Source organism: Talpa occidentalis, unplaced genomic scaffold, assembly GCF_014898055.3.
Source record: "Talpa occidentalis isolate TD23 unplaced genomic scaffold, MPIMG_talOcc4v2.1 talOcc4.8, whole genome shotgun sequence".
In the NCBI taxonomy this organism is placed as follows: Eukaryota; Metazoa; Chordata; class Mammalia; order Eulipotyphla; family Talpidae; genus Talpa; species Talpa occidentalis.
The window spans coordinates 113,318,198-113,336,260 of NW_023605194.1; the positions used below are offsets into that span (position 1 = coordinate 113,318,198).

The following is an 18,063-nucleotide window of genomic DNA, read 5'->3' on the forward strand; positions in this document are numbered from 1 at the left end:
CATAACTCCCCCCATAGGGGGTCTGCTGTGTTTCACACAAAAGATGTCCCAAAACTACAGACACACCCCGTTCCCCACCACCCATAGAAGCAAGAGCCAAGTGCTCACCCCCTGCCCCATGCCAGCTCCCCCGAGGCCACCGAACCTTCTCCTTGGTGTCTCTGCCCTCGACTCAGTGTGCCAGTAAGTAAAAGGGTCTTCCTGGCCGGTGCGATGCTTGTGCAGCTCTTCTGGGGGTTGAAGCTCTGAGGTAACTGAGTCTATTCTTCCTCCCCTGCTGGGAGCAGCACAGGGGGCCTGGCTGGTGTACCCCGTCCAGCAGTAGCCTGGCCCTATGAGGAGAGATCACTCCCTTCACTGGCCGCTTCACAGGGAAATGTTACAGAAACAGGTTGGGCAAGTCAATAAAATTTGATTAAAAAAAATAAAGAAATGGCCAGCAGGAGCCTCTAGACTCCCCTGCTGGAAGGAAATCACCTGCTTTTATGCGGGGAAGTAAGGCTTCATCTAGGCAGGGAGAATAGAGAGGTTTTTGCTGTTGAAAATCCACAAGGCTCTTTCTTCCCCTGGAAAAGCCGCCCAGAGCTGGGGACCTGGTGCCCCAGGGCAGCGGAGGGAACCACCGGGCAGCTGCAGGACCCGTTTCCCATTAGGGACAGCCTGTGGTTGTTGCGCATGATTGTCCGGTGAGAAATGCGAGCATCAGATCTGCTCCAGAAAGGAAGACAGCGCAGTGCGTGGTTCTTACATTCTGAAGGGCAGACCCTCCGCAGGGGTGTTAAAATGCAGCTGCGACAGGACACAGTAGAATCCCTGGAGTCTAAAATTCTAGGAGATGCACCAAATTAACAGACTTTCTAATTTTTAAAAACTGCTCATGTTTTTTTAAAAAATCAAATCAAATGCAGCTGCCTGGCCAGCAGGTCTGGGGAGGGGCTAACGGTCCCCTGCCCGGCGGGATGCTCCCTGGCCCCCACCCCAGAGGTTTAGGGGCTCCACGCAGGGCGGGCAGTTCCTCGGGGCCCTCTCCCTGCCCTCGGCCACGTCCTGAGGGTCTGGCCCAGGGGTGACTGCCTGTCCTCCCTGTGCAGGTTCATGCACCCCCGCTTCGGGCCCATCAAATGCATCCGCACCCTCGGGGCAGTGGAGGCCGAGGAGGAGCTCACCGTGGCCTACGGGTACGACCACAGCCCCCCGGGGAAGAGCGGCCCGGAGGCCCCTGAGTGGTACCAGGTGGAGCTGAGGGCCTTCCAGGCCGCCCAGCAGAAGTGAGGCCCGCCGGGGCCGGGACCTGGACCAGACCTGGATCTATGCACTTCGCTCCCGACCGCGCCGCGGGCCTGCTGCGCCGCGTCCACCCTCCTGCTCCACGTTAGCAACGACCTTCTCGCGTCCTAACTAGGTTTGACTGTGTTACTCACCCCAGATCTACAATTAGCTAGCCTTGCGACCGCGTTCTGCTGCGAGGTACTGTCGGGAGGTGACATGAGCCAGCCTGAGCTCTGGGTGGTGAGTCTGGAGCTGCACCCCATTCAGAGATGCCAAACGATCAGGCTGCAAAAGGGGGGGGGGCTTTTGGGTCATTTTTTAGTCGGTGGTTTTTCCATGATTTCTTTTTCCTAGGGCCAATGCAAACTGCATTGTTCTCACACTTGCATAGGCACTGTGCGGAGAGTAGGAATTCCTCCATTTTTATTCTCGAAATGTAGTCGAATTTGCCTTTTAACCTTTGATCTGTATCTTGCAATAGAACGGCTTTGTTTTTTTCCCCTCGTGGACAGAACCCACTTTTTGAGTTATTCACCCTTCCACTCCTGTTCTCTAGCTTAGGTATCTTTTACAAGAGTAAACTTCCCAGTGGATTTTGCATCCACGCCAGCCCAGCGCGTAGGTCTCTCTGGCGCTTTCTATATCAGCGTTCCATTATCCTGTCCTAATATAAGGAACTGGCTTCTAGGGCCAGGATATTATTATAGAATTATTATTCTCGCATGTAAACAAAGATATCTTTGCTTTAAGATGTGAGAAGAAATGAATTTCATTTGTTTGCGTTAAGTTATGGAAGAGTTGTAATATATACGTTAAGGCAGAAGAGAGGGAAAAGGATGTTTCTCAAGCAGTAACTGTGGCAATTTTGCAATATCTTTAATTGCACTCGTGATTTTTTCTCCTGGGGTGCACATTAAATGCACGTACCACAGAGCAGTCTGGCTCGGGACGCAGGGCATTGAATTCAAAATTAAGTAGCAAACTTGAGTTCTAACACAGAATTCAAAAGTTGTGATTTTTTTCTTTTAATCGCTACTGTTAGGCGAGGCATACTGGTCACTAGGAACAACTCAAACCTTAAAGCTAAACCTCTTCATCATTGTAAGTTCAGGGCACTTACCTGCTTCAGAGCATCGTGAATTTCGAGTTAACACCTGTACAGTTTAAAAGCAACACTATCCATAGCATTTCAGCTATTTTGCCAGCCATGTGTGATCACAACTGCAGAAATAGAGTAGAACCCTGTTTTTTAGTTCAGCTGATTAGGTGTGTATTCTCTGGGGTGGCTCTGAGTGGACTCTGGGCGTCTGGGGATTTTGTATGCATCCTCTCCACATGCCAAAGCCGGGTCTTCTCCAGATGCCTCCAGTGGCGGCTGGGAGGTCCGGATGGGCAGCTGCTCTGGCCGGTAAGTGTCCCCCTGGCCTCTGTCGCCCGGTCAGCCTAGTCTTGAAAGCTTGCTTCTTCCCCACCCTGGCAGGCAGGGGCCCTGGGGGGAGCCGCAGGCACAGCTGGGAAGAGAAGAGAAAAGAAACAGCCGAAGGAAGTTGCCTAGTCCCTGCCAGGGGCACCTCGCTCTGAGGGGGACCTTGACAAACGTGCCTGTTCCGGGGCTGCTTCCAATTTCTGGTTCAGGTGGCCCCGGCACAGGACCCAGCCTCCCGGGAGTGGCAGAAGCCACCCTTCCCGTTGACGGTCAGGCTTCCCGGGGCTGCCTTCTGCCCAGCTCTGGGGACACAGCTGATGGCTCAGACACGGGGCCGCAGGGCCTCCAGAAAGCTCTCCCGCAGAGGGAGTTGCATCGAGTTCTTAGGTGAAAGACGCCAGGATAGGATCGCTTCTATTCTGTAGAAACACACCCTTCTGGAAACGGCCCCCCTAGGGGGGAGGCCTCAGGACTCTTGTTGGGAGAGGTGCTGTCATCCCCTGGGAACAAGTGGGCGTGGAGCCTGGACAGGGAGGCACAGTTTGCCCTGGGTGCAGCAAAGCTCAGAAGGATGCCTGTCCTGAGGGGAGACTGTTGTAGGGGGCTGAGGGAGGGCGAGTCTGTCCTCAGGGGCTCCTCTGGGTATCCCATGCAAATGGAATTTTTCCTTTTTTTTTTTTGGTAAAAGGAATTGAAGTAGTGATTAACCCACTAATCCATCCTCCGCCTTAGACACTGAATGCTAATACTAACTTGAACCCCCAGCGAGTGCCTGTGACCTTCAGGTAAACTCAAGGACACACCCGAGCGGAGTCTCCATCATTCGGGCTCTTTCTGCTGCCCCCTCTCTGCCATCTCGCTCCAGGCCCTGTGCACAGCCTCCAGCCGGCCTCCCCGCCTGCTCAGAACTCCCTCCTCTCCCACGGCCCCGCTCTCTGACCTGCGAGGGGGGGAGGCTGTGTGTGTGTGTGCACACGTGTGCGCATGCACACCCCTTGTACCTCTCACTAAGTCTCTGTCTGACTCTGTTGCTCCCTCTCCCCTCCCCACCCCCAACACACACACACACACACACACACACACACACACACACGTAAAGCTTTGTTTGGGGTCAAATGTAGCCTGAGAGTCGCTGATCTGTAGGTAGATCAAGTCGGGGGGTTAAGTTTCCACAAGGAACGAAGTGGTGAGGAGGGAGGGAGGGTGGGTGGGAAGGTGGGCTCCTTGTTTGAGCCAAAGGAAGAGGGGAGCCCCTGGGGTGGAGTTTTCTAGTGCATCTTCACATCCACGGTGGGGGGTCGGGGAGAGAGGTCAGTAAACAGCGGGATCCGGTCATTTCATCAGCATCGTAATCACTAGAGAAACGTGGACGCTGCCATGTGGCGGAGAATAAGGAAATCCCCAAACCCACAGCACCCATGAGTGGGGTGATGTGGACGACCCAGGAGTCCACCCAGAGCCAGCCCAGCCCCCGCATGCCTAGATCTTTCCTGAGCTGCTGTCCTAGAACGAGCTATCCCCTCGCACTCGACTTAGGAATAGGAACTAATCTCTGGAGGTGTGTCCCCAAATGGACACTTGGCTGGGTGAGCAAAACGAGTGTAAAGATGGAATTTCTGGCACAAAGGATTGATGAGCTTCAAAAGCAAAGGCCGGGAAGACTCGAGGTCTGCAGTACCTGTTCTCTGCCCCGCTTCCTCCCCACCCACCTGAGAAACCAAGAAGGGATTGGTTTTCAAGACCTCTTTGAACCTGTCTGGGGCTGTAGGGAAACTTATTTGGTCCTCTAGGGGTTCTTCACACTTGAAAAACGGTTTCTTTATCACCAACAACCTGAAGAGGCCACGGGGAAGCCGTGTCAGCCCTTCGCGGTGCCTGTTCCGGGAGGGCGTGACTGCCAACAGCGGGGTTCAGGGTTTTCTCAGTGGTGTTCGGTGGCACTTTTGTAACGTCCCTCTCGTAGATCCCACTTTGAATCACTCTTTGCAAAGTACATTTACGATCTTCCAAGAAGGTATAGTTTTCTGTTTTGCTTTGTTTTCAAATCTTTGCCTCAAGTTTCTGTCTTAGGAGTAGTGATTTCGAATCCAGACATCTTTTGTTTTAGAAAAACAAGCAAAAACTGTGTTGTGAGGCTGATACGTTGTAATGTTTAGTTGCCACAGATCAAAGGTTCACAAACTATTGAATTTGCATCCACTTGAGGTTCCTCCAGTGATTGTTTTTTCTTTCATCTTTCCCTTCAGAAATCGGAGGCCTCGGCAAGGTCACTGTTTTCTCTTACTTTACAAATTCTAAATTGTAATCGTTTTTATTTCGCCAAATGTGTACATAACCTGTTCAAAGCAATGAAACTATTTCAAGCCATACAACCACCGGGGTGCAACCCCTCTTCACAAATTTTAATGTGTTTGTATGTAAATAGATGTTTGTATGAAATATTTTCAGGGTAGAATGACTATATTTAAATGAAGTTGAATTCTTCCAGTGCTATTTCAACCGATCACAAAATTTTTGGTGAGAATTCTGAGTCTATTGAGATACAAATCAATTTTGATTTTTAAAAATCGAAAGCCTACAGAGAACTCGACCGTCGTGGCGCCCGGCGAGCTCGCTGGGCCGTGGAGAGAGTTCTGTAGGCTTCCCCAGTGCCTCAGCCGCTTCCTGGTGTAAGTCAGGTGCTCGTGAAGGTGTGTCCACCTTTCCGTGACATCACTCGGGGCCTTGGAGGGCCCGGTGCAGTTATCTGGAGCACAATTTCTCTGCAGGGCAGCAGAATCTGAAGCCAGATGTGGCCATGTAAACCGGGGGACCGGGTGTTTTGGGCCACCCTCCGCCGCCACCCTTACTGCCTAGTCTCACACGTCAGGGAGGCTGCCCTCAGTGGAGTTGGGGTTCAGACCCCGGGGTGGGACTTCACGGTTTGGCCAGCGGCCCCTGCCTCCAGACCTCCACCTCGAGAGAGGACAGAGGCGGGTGCCGCGGCCAGGGCCCAGGCCCAGCACAGATCACTCGCGTCTCCGCTCTGGGGACTATGCACCTCGCACCGAGCTTCCGCCCAGGGGGAGACAGCCTCGGATCACGCCCACCCTTGCTCCCTGTCCGTGACTTTCCACACCGTTGTTCCAAGTTGTTTTACCCTCAAGACCAATCGCATCCCTTGGCCATAACCCCACCCTCGGGCCCTCCACGTCAGGGGCCGCGCCCTCACAACGACACCAACCCAGTGGGTTTTGTTGTCTCCCGCTTTGGTCCTGGATCTAAGGAAATGACACACATTACGACAAATTTCACTGTGTATACTAGCAATATGTACACACATGCCAATGTATCTTAACCTATCTGCGTGGTACATTTTGGATTACTCTGATCAATCTCGATTCGTGTATGGAAAACACAGGGACCACGTGAAGCTTGTGCATCCTAGAGGACATTAGGGTCATAGCTCTGAGCTCCCTACTTCTAAAGTTTCTCCTCCTGGGTTTTTCTATGTTCTCTTTTTATCCTGAAATGCATTTACCAGGTTGTGAGGTATGTTTCAGGACCGAAAGCCAGGGGGACGCTTTCGGCGTTTATTGCCACCCGAAGCCGACCCCATCGCCGTTCGTGAGTATCTTTGATTGGTCTTTTGTGGAATCTGAACTAAATCTATGAGCCTTATTCAATATCTATAATTCTATGATTTTTTTAAATTATGGGAAATTAATGAAAGATGTTTACATGAATAATGTTTGCCCTTACTGTGTTATGAGTGAGTTTTTTGTAGTGTGTCTGGGTGCATGTGCAAGAGAGTAGGAAAAATGTTTCTGAAACAAAACTTGACAAATATTTGTAATGAAAAGTCAATTTAAAGATTGCTATAATTGCGCTATAGAAACAATGCAAGTATTAAACAAGATATACAATCATCTGCCTTCGTCTTCCTTCGGGTGTCGGGGGGCCTGCTGTGTTTCTGATGACGCGCCTGCCCGCATGCCAGAGGACGCGGGCTCCGCACTGAAGTGACTGTAAAATACGAGCCATTTACCACTGACCAGGCACTGCAGGAAGAGCTGCGGGGAGGGATGAGGCCACACACCCCCGAATCTGGAAAACTGGCGACAGCAGCCCAACCTGGGACTATGTAAATATTAAGGGTGTGGAAGGCAAATGAGGTGATGAGGACAGTTACCTGAAAGATGGGAAACATCGGTTACAGACCCCAACAACCAACAAGTGCGCGCTCGGAGACCCTCTAGGAGAGAGAGTTCGCCAGTGATTCGGCAGCCAGGGGAGATTTAGTAAAGCCGTGTGCACGAGGGCGCCAGTGCTGGGAGAGGGTGTTGTTAGCCCTGCTCCCCAATGGAAACTAGGAAGGGGGTTTCAGAGGTGGGTCTGTCAGGAAGCAGATGGGCAGAGCACCCTTGGGTGTCAGGCTGGATGACACTGGGGCACGTGCACATGGGTCACGGGCCTTCATACATTCGTGTCTCACTAGCATCTAGTTCCCACCCAGGGTGTGTGTTCGTGCTAATGAGACCTTGGTTGCTGGTCTCAGGGAGGATTTTCACCAACTGCACAGGGGAGCCCTTGGCCCCCAAGAAATTGTGAAGCAGCTGTTGGTCAGGACACAGCACCTTGTCTGGGCGGGGCGCCTTTGGGCAGCCTGTGGAGCAGGTTGTTGAAGGAGATGTCGGGGCCACCTGCCAGCTCGTGATTTCTCTACCTGCCGAGCAGGACAAGGGGCGGCTCTCACCCTGTTCACCTGAACGCGCTCACTTCAACTCTGTTTAGAGAAGACAAGGGACGTTTGAAAGCTGGTGAGGGAGATTTGGAACAACTGAGTGGAAGAACCTAGAAACCATTGTTCCTGCCCAAATCACGGCCTTCCCAAGCTCCCCTACAGTGTTTCCACAGCACACAAGCCCGGGGCATGGGGTGCAGGTCACACTGCTGTGAGCTGGGTGTGGTGTCCAGTACCCCAAAGCTGTGAGTTCTGCTAAGCTGGGCTACGTGAGGCACACGCAGATGCCAAACTGAAGCAGACGCTGAGAATTGCTTTATTTTTACCTCCCTCGGTTGCCCGATCCTTAACCTTATCACAGAGCCTTCCAGAGAAGGAAGAAAACCAAAGCCAGCGAGATGACTAAATCCAGCCCGGTGTTGGCTCAACCTCACCGCCTGGGCAAAGACACCCAAGTGCCCCGTCTTTGGGGCAGCTCTCACCACGCCACACGAGTCGATAGTCTTCCTCCTCGTGGGGGAGAGGAGTGTGAGATTAAAAATTCAATACAAACTGGGTAAGTCTAAGATGCTAAATTCTCAAAAGTGAAACATCACACAACTTTTTGTGGGTGAAGATGGTGTGAATTCGAGGGTGGTAGAATAGGCAACGTGAGGGGGTGGAGACCACATTATTTTAACCTCAGTAATCATCCCACAAAAACCTCTTACTGGGCCTCCCCGGTGGCGCAGTGGTTGAGCGCTGGGTTGCGAAGCTGCCCGCGGCCTCTGCGGCGCCGGTTCGATCCCCGGCTGCTACACATGGCGCGCAGACCTCTCCTGCCGCCCGCTGCTCCCCTCAGCAGTGTACTTCAGTCCTTCTGCCTGCTCTGCTCCCCGCTCTGGCTCTGGTGAATTCTCTCACCCTCCCACGCTTCTGACTGTACCCAGTGCATGCCACATGCTTACTACATACCTGCCTTTGGGTTTTATTACACCTGTAGAGGCCACATGAAGTTTGGCATCCCCAGTAGTGTCCGTCAGGCACACGTTCTCTCGTCCAGGGGTCACTGTTAACAAACCAGCAGGGAACAAAAAGTCAGATGTTTCTGTTGAGCTAACAGTTCTGGGACGACACACGTCACAGACGCATGGAGTGTCTGCCGGTACCAGGCAGGTATGTGAACAACACCAGGGGTGCAGTGTGGAGGGAGGGGGTACGGGGGAGACTCAGGGGCACCTCCCTGGGAAAGAAAGCACAGTGGGCTTCTGGAGAGCAGGCTTCTGGGGAGGGGTGCAGGCCCAGAGGGGCTGCAGGGAGCCAAGCCCAGGGGCCTGCACTGCTCTCTACAGGCCCCAGACAATCCTGTGGACTTTGTAACTCAGTGCGATGGGGAGTCAAACAGTGATGTAACGTACATTTGCTCTTAAAAATAAGCCAGCATTGTCCAGCCTGGCTTGCCACAGATTCCAAAAGCACTTGGGATATTTTCACAGCTATCAGCCCCTCCCAGGGGGGCTATACAGGGAAGTGTGGTCAGACCGTCCCTCCTAGCCCAGGATCAGGCTGGAGGACAGCCTGGAGTGGGGGTGGCGACCCCAGGAAGCCAGAGGTCCTGGTGGGTGAGACAGACGGGGCCACAGTGATGACAAATGACTGAATTTGGGGTAACCCACATGGCAGAAACAATAGGATTTGCAGAGATGTCTAGTTAAGTATTTTTTCCCTAATATTGATTTGTATTTGCATACAAGAACTGGGGTGCAGGCCAGAGGTACAGGGAGGGGGATGAGAGGACTCACCAGAGACAGAGTGGGGAGCAGAACAGGCGGATCCACTGAAATCCACCGCTGAGGGGAGCAGCGGGGAGACAAGAGAGGTCTGCTGCGCCCAGGGTCAGCTCCCTGGCCAGTGTAGGGGCAGGAACAGGCCCTAGCAGGTTTTCTATGATCCAGCAGAAAGGTAAAGGAGGAGTCAGAGTCCTGGAGCCCTCAGTGGCTTTTGCAGGTTTTTTACTTAGATTTACCAGGCATATGCCAGGCAGGGGTGCTGGGGGGCCGGGAGGCTGACAGGCCTCCCAGCCCCCAGCAAGTCTTCACTCTATCTGGGCTCTCTGGCCTTCTCTCGTGTTCTCTCTGCTTCTCTGCTCTCCTGCTTCCGTTCGTTCTTGGCTTCTGCTGGCGTCCCCGTGACGCTGCCCTTATAAACTCAGTCTCTCAGCCCAGGTGTGCCCACTCCAGGCGCCCGCCATCAGGCATGCGTTCAGGACCACAGGGCTCCCTCATCTATCCTAATGGAGGGAGGGCAGAAAAGTCTGATGCTTTCACCTTACCCTGCACCAGGGATCAAACTCATGCTGTGGTGGCTGCTAATAGCTTCATAGTGACTTTAACCCCTTGAGCCACCAGGGAGGCCCCAGTTAAGTATTTTTAAATGCAGGTTTTATTATCATTCGGGTGTGAAGAGGTCAGCAGGCCGGGAGACAAGCTCATCACAGCTCCCAGGGGGAGGGGCCAGCCAGAAAGCGGGGAGACGGGTGGGCAGTGTTCAGGAGGCAGGGGAGCAGGGAAAATTCTGGGCCAGAGTGTTTGCTGTGGTTTCTGGGGAGCAAGAGGGAGGCAGGATAAGCAGGCTTAGACTCACCTGGTTTGAGCAGTTTCAAGCGACTCGGCGGGGTCAGGCCATGGCGCTGTACTGGCTGCTGCTGTGGGCTCCGGGGCGGCCAGCACAGGAATTGCTGGCTCTCCCTAGGAGCTGGTAGCCCAGGCTCCCAGTGTCCAAATAAAAAGGATGCTTCCTGCCCTGGGAAGCAAGGACTCTAAGAGAACGCCGCCTTTGGCCTGAGCAACTGAAAGAAAGGAGCCATCGATGGTGAAAACAGCTAATCCTGCATGGGAGTCACCTGTGCGCCCAGGTGTCCTTTCTAAAGCAAGGCCATTCTCCGCGGCCCAGCGCCCTCTGCTGGTGAGGATGGTCCTCGCACTTTCTGATGGAGCTCCAAAAACAAAAAGCACTTTAGCAAAAGGATATTTTAATACATTTTATTTTATTTTATTTTTTAAAACTTGCCCAAGGTCACAAGTAGTGATTTTTTGAAGATTTATTTATTTATTCATACAAGCACTGGGTAGAGTCAGAAGCGCGGGAGGGTGAGAGAATCCACCAAAGCCAGAGAAGGAAACAGAACAGGCAGACTGACAGGGTTCACTGCTGGGGGGAGCAGCGGGCGGCTGGGGAGGTCTGTCGCACCATGTGGGATCCTTGCCGGTGGCTGGGGATCGAACCGGCGCTGCAGAGGCCGTGGGCAGCTTCGCAGCCCAGCGCTCAACCCCTGCGCCACCAGGGGAGGCCCCTTTAATAAATTTTAAAAACAAACATGAAGACTGGGCGGATGTTGATTTATGTTTCAACTTTTGAGTAACCAAATGGAAACACCACTTTTAAGTGGTTTTTGTTTTTATTTTGCCCACGTCTCAAAAGGGCTAATAGTACCTTTGGTGCGTGCAGTAGATTAGGTTGAACACAGATTATTTGTCTTTCTTTTAAGCAAACAAGCATTTTTATGTCATGAAGCACTTTAAAAATCTGTCTCTGGCCAGACACAGTTTTTTTTTGCAGAACATGGGTTAAGAGTCATGAGTCTGGGGGCCTCCCTGGTGGTGCAGCGGTTGAGCTCTGGGTGGCAAAGCTGCCCGCAGCCTCTGCAGCGCCGGTTCGATCCCCGGCTGCTCCCCGGCCACGGGAGGAGGGTCCCGCATGGCGCGCAGACCTCTCCTGCCGCCCGCTGCTCCCCTCAGCAGTGTCCTTCGGTCCTTCTGCCTGCTCTGCTCCCCGCTCTGGCTCTGGTGAATTCTCTCACCCTCCTGTGCTTCTGACTGTGCCCAGTGGTTGTATAAATAAAAGTAAGTAAATCTTTAAAATAAATAAATAAATAAAATTATCAAGTATCTTTAAAAAAAAAAAAGAGTCATGAGTCTGAGGCGAGTCAGACCTCTCCGTCTCACCTGCTGCTCCCCTCAGCAGTGTATTTCAGTCAGTCTGCCTGTTCTGTTCCCCGCTCTGACTCTGGTGAATCCTCTCACCCTCCCGCACATCTGGCCTGCACCCCAGCTCTTTTATAAATAAATAAATCTTTAAAAAAAAAAAGAGTCATGAGTCTGCAATACACCTTGACCTCCTAGATCTAGGTCCTTCGTAATGAGTCAGCTGTGGTGCAGGGAGAGAGTGTTGGGCCAGGGCGAGTGACCCTCCAGCTTCCCTGTGCACAAACTGCTCATGGCTTCCGGAGGCGGCAGCTGCTTCACGGACGCAGCTTCCTGACTTTCTCCTGGACGCGAGAAGCTGGCTCCAGCTGGGATGGGAGTTAGTTTCTCCAAAATGAGGAAATCTTGCAGAGCTTGAAATAAAAACAGAGCCACACCAGCTTACCATGTGGTGGGGTCTACACTGGGAGGAGCTGTGTCCCCCCCCACAGCTCCCCAACACACACCTAAATGGGAAACAATCCCTTAAAATGGAGATATTAGAGAAATCTCTCAAAATGTCATCCCAAGAAGAGCTGTTCAAATACAGTGGCCCTGTGTAGTGGGGCCTAAAGCAGGTCACCCCCTAATATGCCAGAGCATCACGCTGATTATTTTGAATGAACGTCGCTTGAGAAACAGCCAGTGTGAGCAGGGCAGTCAGGCCTGGCCCTCGCCCCAGCCCAGGAGGTAGAGACCGCCGTACCGCCAAGAGGAGCACTTCAGGGCCGAGAAATCCCGTAGCCTCTGCTCGGGCCCTTGTTGAAGAGCCCGGCCTCTCTTTGTCGTGTTGCTTCTTCACCATGTTTTTGTCTAAAAGGTAGATCAACTGGCCGCTTCGGTCACTGTGCACGGCCTCTCTCTGGGAGGGCTCCAGACCCGTGAGACCAGCTTTGGTTTTCCCTCCTGCGCCTCTGTCTGGTATCCATTTAGATGAGGCCAAGTCAAAGGAACTTAGAAGGCGAGGACGCGTCCCTCCCCGAGTGTGTGCAGCAGGAGCTCGCCCTCCCGGGGAGGAGTCTGCGCCGGTGCCTGTTGCCAGACACAGCTGCCCCCAGGAATCAACAGTCCCTCCCTGGGAGCCATTTTAAGTTCCCGGCAGAGGTAGCTCCAGTCACCAGAGAAAGACAAGCCAGCGCTCAAGCCGCAGGACTTGAGTCAATGAACCGCCTCTGATGTCTGGAATGTCCCTCGAGTCGCGGGAGGCGGGCCCGCGTGGGGACAGGGTGGCCGGGCAGAGGCCAGGCAGGGCGCGGGGCCCACTGTCGCATTCTGTGTGCTGTCAGGGGTTTCCATGTCGCAGAGTACAATGCTAGAAAGACCTTTTTAATACGAGGAAGTTGACACTGAAAAGCCAAAACACCAGCAGCACAGAGGCAGACCCCCTGCCTCAGGGAATAAGGGCCTGCCTTGAACTCCCCCGGCCCTCGGCAAAGGGAGCCCCTTGGGGGATGCGTGCAGGGCATGTGCCATTCTGGTGTGAAGCCCACGCTCTGCCTTCCTGATCTGGCTCAGGGAGCCCTTGGGATTGTCCGTCTACACACACACACACACACACACACACACACACCCCCTGCGATGCTCAGCCAGTGCTCAACCCTCCCTTCCCCAAGAGTCATCTTCATGACCTGGAGCTACTCGAAGATTCTGGGTTTGATTCTACTCTAGGGATTTGTTTGCTGCCTCATCCCATACTGAAAAAATACCCAGCTTCTGAGCCCATAAAGATAAGCACTTGGAAACTTCCAGCATCCTGAGCGTGCCCTGGTGTGACCTGGGGAAGAAGCCAGCCAGGTGGATGGACACTTCCTCCCGCCAGGCTGTTCCTTGACCGCTGGGCTCACAATTGTCTCATTTATTGGCTGTTTACTCTGCCCCCAGCGTTGCACTGGGTACTTTCCATTAGTTCTCACATTTAATGTTTACAATAGGAAGCCTGTGGCATATGAGCACTTGGGAAAAAGTTCCAGCCTAGCTGGTTAAAGGACGAAAAAATGCATGAAAGTTTTCTTGAAAGGGATTGTTTATTAACCTGGAAATATATATATACCTATGTTGAAGACTCACTGCATGTAAGTGATAATTCTATATTCTGGCTATCATGTAGATGATAGATAGATGATAGACAGGTAGGTAGATAGACAGACAGATAGACAGATAGACAGATAGATAGACAGGAGAGGGGTAGAGATGAACAGTAGAGCTAGATAGAGATATAGACTATTAAGAAGTACTTTTCTAGGTAGAATTTCATTGCAAATAATTATCAAGAGTTTCCCACTTAAGATGCTACAACTAGTAAATCCACTTCACCAGGCACTCGTGAACCCCTATGGGTGTGATCCACGGAGGGTGCAGGAACTGCTGGGCCTGCTGCCACCCTCTGCAGGAGACGCAGCATCAGCTACCCGTCTCCCCCGTGGAAAGCACGTGCCTGGCGCCCACTGTGACTCCCCTGTTGGTACCAGCAATGCCCAGCGCCCGTGTTTCCACCATCACGTCCACACACACAGATTCTCAAGTTCCTCCCCCAGCGCATCGGCTTCCACACCTGCTGGGCTCAGGTCTCCCCGCTGTATCCTTCTGTTTGGTGGAAAAATACTTCCTCGTAGAACAAGACACCGTTGATGATGCACGTGACTCTTTCCAAAGTCTGGTCTGATAACCTGGCACCTCCCGGCGCCTTTTCAACCCCGGCCATTGCCCCGTGTCCTGGACTTGAACACTGAGTCGAAGAATCTGCCGGAGACACTGCAGGCACGCGGGCCAGGCCAGGCTGCTGCTGGCCGCGCGGGGAGGGCAGGGAAAGAGCAGCGCAGCCGTGCACTTCGCCCTCCCTGACATGCAGGGCCTTGACGGAGCCGGCAACATCGCCCCACCCAGGCCCGGCTCCTTCGGCAAGAATCAGGCGAGGCAGCTGCAGACTCTGGACCACAGGCTGGGCCACCCAAAAGCCCCTCCCGAGGCCCCGCTCCTCCCCCCTTCCTGCCCTAAAACATCCCCACTCCGGGAATCCAGGCAGCGCTCGCTGAATTCATCCAGCTCCATGTTTTGGGGCTCCAGGACCAGGTGGTTACCAGGAGGAGATCCCCAATGGTGCGTGCCAGGAGCGTTTATCAGGTGCTGCTGCTTCGATTTTAAAAAGGGTTTGATTTAAAAAAGAATCTCTTGCAGCAGGGTCTGGCCGTCACACCCGGTTCCCATGCCCAGAGGGTCGCCACCCCGAACTCCCTGGGAACAGAAGTGCCTCGCTCAGGACCCTTCTGGGTCAGACCCTACATATGGCTCCATGTGACTGTTCACTCGTGTCCTTTAATATCCCCTGTAATTAGCTAACAATCCTGTAATTAGCTAGCAATCCAGTGAGTAAAGGGGTTCCCTGAGTCCTGTGAGCTGCTCTAGCGAATTAATTGAACCCCAAGAGGGAATTACGGGACCCTCCAATGATAGCCAGTGACAGCCTGGACTTGGAGTTGGCATCTGATGTGGGGGCGACCTTGTGGGACTGAGTCCTTAACCAGTGGCATCAACACATCTCCAGGCAGCGTGAGAACTGAGTTCTATTTATTGGGCGCCCCGTTAGTGTCCACTGAGAACTGGAGAATTGCTTGGAGGTGGGAAACACCACAGAAAAGATATCTATGAAAAATCTACAGCACAGCACATCTCCTATTTAATAATTAAATGCCAAAATCGTGTTAAGGTCAGGAATAAGATCTATTCAGCTGTGACGACCGTTCCTGTTTAATATTATGTTGGATAATTTGCCACGCTGCAGTGAAATAAAATAAATGTAAAAGATGTACAGGAATTGGAACAAAAGTTGTTCTATCTGCAGATGAGATGATTACACAGACCACGCAAAACAAGACGGTATGTAAATAATTAGAATTAATGTTTCACTTCCTTCCTAGATAAAATCAATACTATACAAAAACCAGTTGTATTTCCATACACGGGTAACAAGCAATTAAAAAATGAAAGTCTGTGGCTTTAAAGTGGAACATAAAGTTCTTAAAAATAAATAAAACCAAGTCCTTTAAGAAGGAAACAATAGGGGCCTCCCAGATGGTGCAGGGGTTAAACTCTCAGCGCTATGAAGCTATCCTGGCTACTGCAGCACGAATTCAATTCCAGGCCAGGAAGGAGACCCACATGGCGCAGCAGACCGCTCCTGTCTCCCGGCTGCTCCCTCAGCAGTGGATTTCAGTCAATCCACCTGTTCTGCTCCCCACTCTGTCTCTGGTGAATCCTCTCACCCCCCCCACACACACACACACCTCTGGCCTACACCCCAGTTCTTGTATGCATAAATAAATAAATCTTAAAAAAAAGAAGGGCCTCCCCTGGTGGCGCAGCGGTAGAACACTGGGCTGCAAAGCTGCCCGCAGCCTCTGCAGCGCCGGTTCAATCCCTGGACGCCAGCGAGGGTCCCACATGGCGCGCAGACCTCTCCTGCCTCCCGCTGCTCCCCTCAGCAGTGTGTTTCATCAGTCTGTTCTGTTCCCCGCTCTGGCTCTGGTGAATTCTCTCACCCCCCTCCTCCACGCTTCTGACTGTACCCAGTGCTTGTATAAATAAATAAATAACTCTTTAAAAAAAGAAGAAAACCATAAAATATGAGTGATTGTTGCCAACCTGTCATTGTCCCTAATTTAAAAACTAAATATTATATGTATGTGTACAGAATATGTAGGATTTGGTAATATCCTCAGTTTCAGACCGATACTGGGGTCCAGGAAATTATGCCCCGTGAATAAGGGGGGACAATGTATATGATGCTGGCCACAAAGGTACAGAGACCGTGGCACACACCCAGCGCGGTGTGTCGTGAGGACACCATAAGCAGAGCAAGGAGACCGGCTCTCCTCCACACCCCCGCATACGGCTGTTTTGCAGAACATTTTGAAAGCGGGCTGCTGACATCTGGACACTTCATCCCTAAATACTTCCACGTGCACCCCACCCAATTCTCCCACTTAGCCTCAACGCCGCTGCCACGACTACTGAATCAACAGCCGTCCCCTGCCGCCATCCACGCGCAGCTGCGCTCACAGGCCCCGGCTCTTCTCTGGGAGTCTCGCTCCACAGCGTAGCAAATATGCTCAACTGCCCCCGGAGTCGTGTTTTTCTGAAAAAGATTTTTGAATGTTTTCGCTACAAGTAGAGAATTTAATTCACAACCAAGCTGGGGACAGGGTCCTTTTGAAGGGAAATAACCTAACATAATTGTTTTCAAATATAATTACCATTTTCCTGAGCATTAACATTTTATCAAGTAATAATATGTGTAATTTTTCATTTGTAGGCATTTAATTAACTTTCTTAATTTTATTTTCATATTTTGGGGTCAATCCTTTTTTTGCTCAAAAACTTAAAGGCCTTCAGAAAGCTCCTGGGTTCCAGGCCGGGTGCAGAAGCTGCCTCGAGTGAAAGACGCCTGCAGGGCCTGGGAGGAGGGCAGGAGACGGGTGAGGGTCCCTGGAGGGGCACCCAAAATAGAAACGGCTTCCTGCAGGGGCTCCTCCTGACACAGCTGCTGCTGTCCATGCTCCAAAAACTGGGCTGAAGCCAGAAGTCCCGAGGCTCCGCGGGGAAGAAAGTGTGAGAGAGAAAAGCCACTTCTCGGCAGCTTCCTGTCAGCAGAGATGGGTGATCTCTGCGGGAATTGGCCTCTGACGTGGCATGAAGTCAGGCCAGAGCCTCAGCATGGGGGGCATGTGTTTTGGAAGGGTCAGTAGGTTTCTGCTTGCTTGTTTCTGCTGTGGAAGAGATCTGAAATTCGAGGTACCTAATCCAAACGCAGCCCCAAAAGAGGCCGGCTGTACAGGGCATCTGGGGCTGACAGATGCGTAAGGCAACACACAGAAGAAATCAGAGGAGCTTGTATTAGCCACTTCCGGGTCAGCTGCCGAAGAATGTAGTCCTACCCATGTCTCAGGATTTCACCGGCAGAGAGCAATCTAACGATAACAGTCTTCAGGCATAAAAGTGGGAGGGGAGGGTACTATTATGGACCCCATTTTGCAATTGGGGAAACTGAGGCTGAGAGTTGTGACAGGGTGCGCAGAGGGACTTCTTGCCGAGATTCAGCTGGCAGACCTGGACCTCGCCTGCCTCAGTGCAAGAAAAAGATGAGGAATGCAGTCTTTTAATTTCATTATCTTTTCTGAAACTAAGAAATGCTGCTGCACTTTGTTAAGCTCAGCAAAGCAGTGAAAAGCAGTGGCTACATCCGTCCTTTCATGGAGCAAAACTCCCGGAAGGCGTGTCTTCTCGGCAGTCTTAATGCAATATTGCTATGCACCGTGCTGGGCAGGAATTGCTCATTTCCACCAAGCATGACTCAACCACCAGGAATCTTTTTCTCTTGAAAGCCCTTGGAGCCGAATTGCTCAGGAATCAAGAGGAATGGCTTAAAGGATATGAGATTTTCAAATGGTAAGGAGGGTGATTGCATAGGCAACAGCTGCTACTCAAATTCTGTTACACAGAACCAAGGCCACTGGAAGGAGGCAGGGCTAATGGCTCTGGTGCCTCCTGCTCCACACCAGGGCACACCCCAGAGGAGGGGGCCAGGCCAAGGGGCTCAGTACAGACCCTCAGGCTGCAGCAGCTCCTGTCTCTGCCTGCTCCTGCTCACT

The 18,063-nt window shown here is 52.2% G+C and overlaps 1 protein-coding gene across 1 annotated transcript in view; it reads left to right on the forward strand.

Moving 5' to 3' along the window:
* SETD7 (SET domain containing 7, histone lysine methyltransferase) overlaps window positions 1-3,892 on the forward strand; it is a 32,032-nt gene extending 28,140 nt beyond the window's left edge. Inside the window, exon 8 of the mRNA XM_037495579.2 lies at window positions 1,092-3,892. Within this exon, the coding sequence (XP_037351476.1) occupies window positions 1,092-1,272 (181 nt within the window). The 3' untranslated portion in view covers window positions 1,273-3,892. The remainder of the gene's footprint in view (window positions 1-1,091) is intronic.
* The last annotated feature ends 14,171 nt before the right edge of the window (window positions 3,893-18,063 follow it).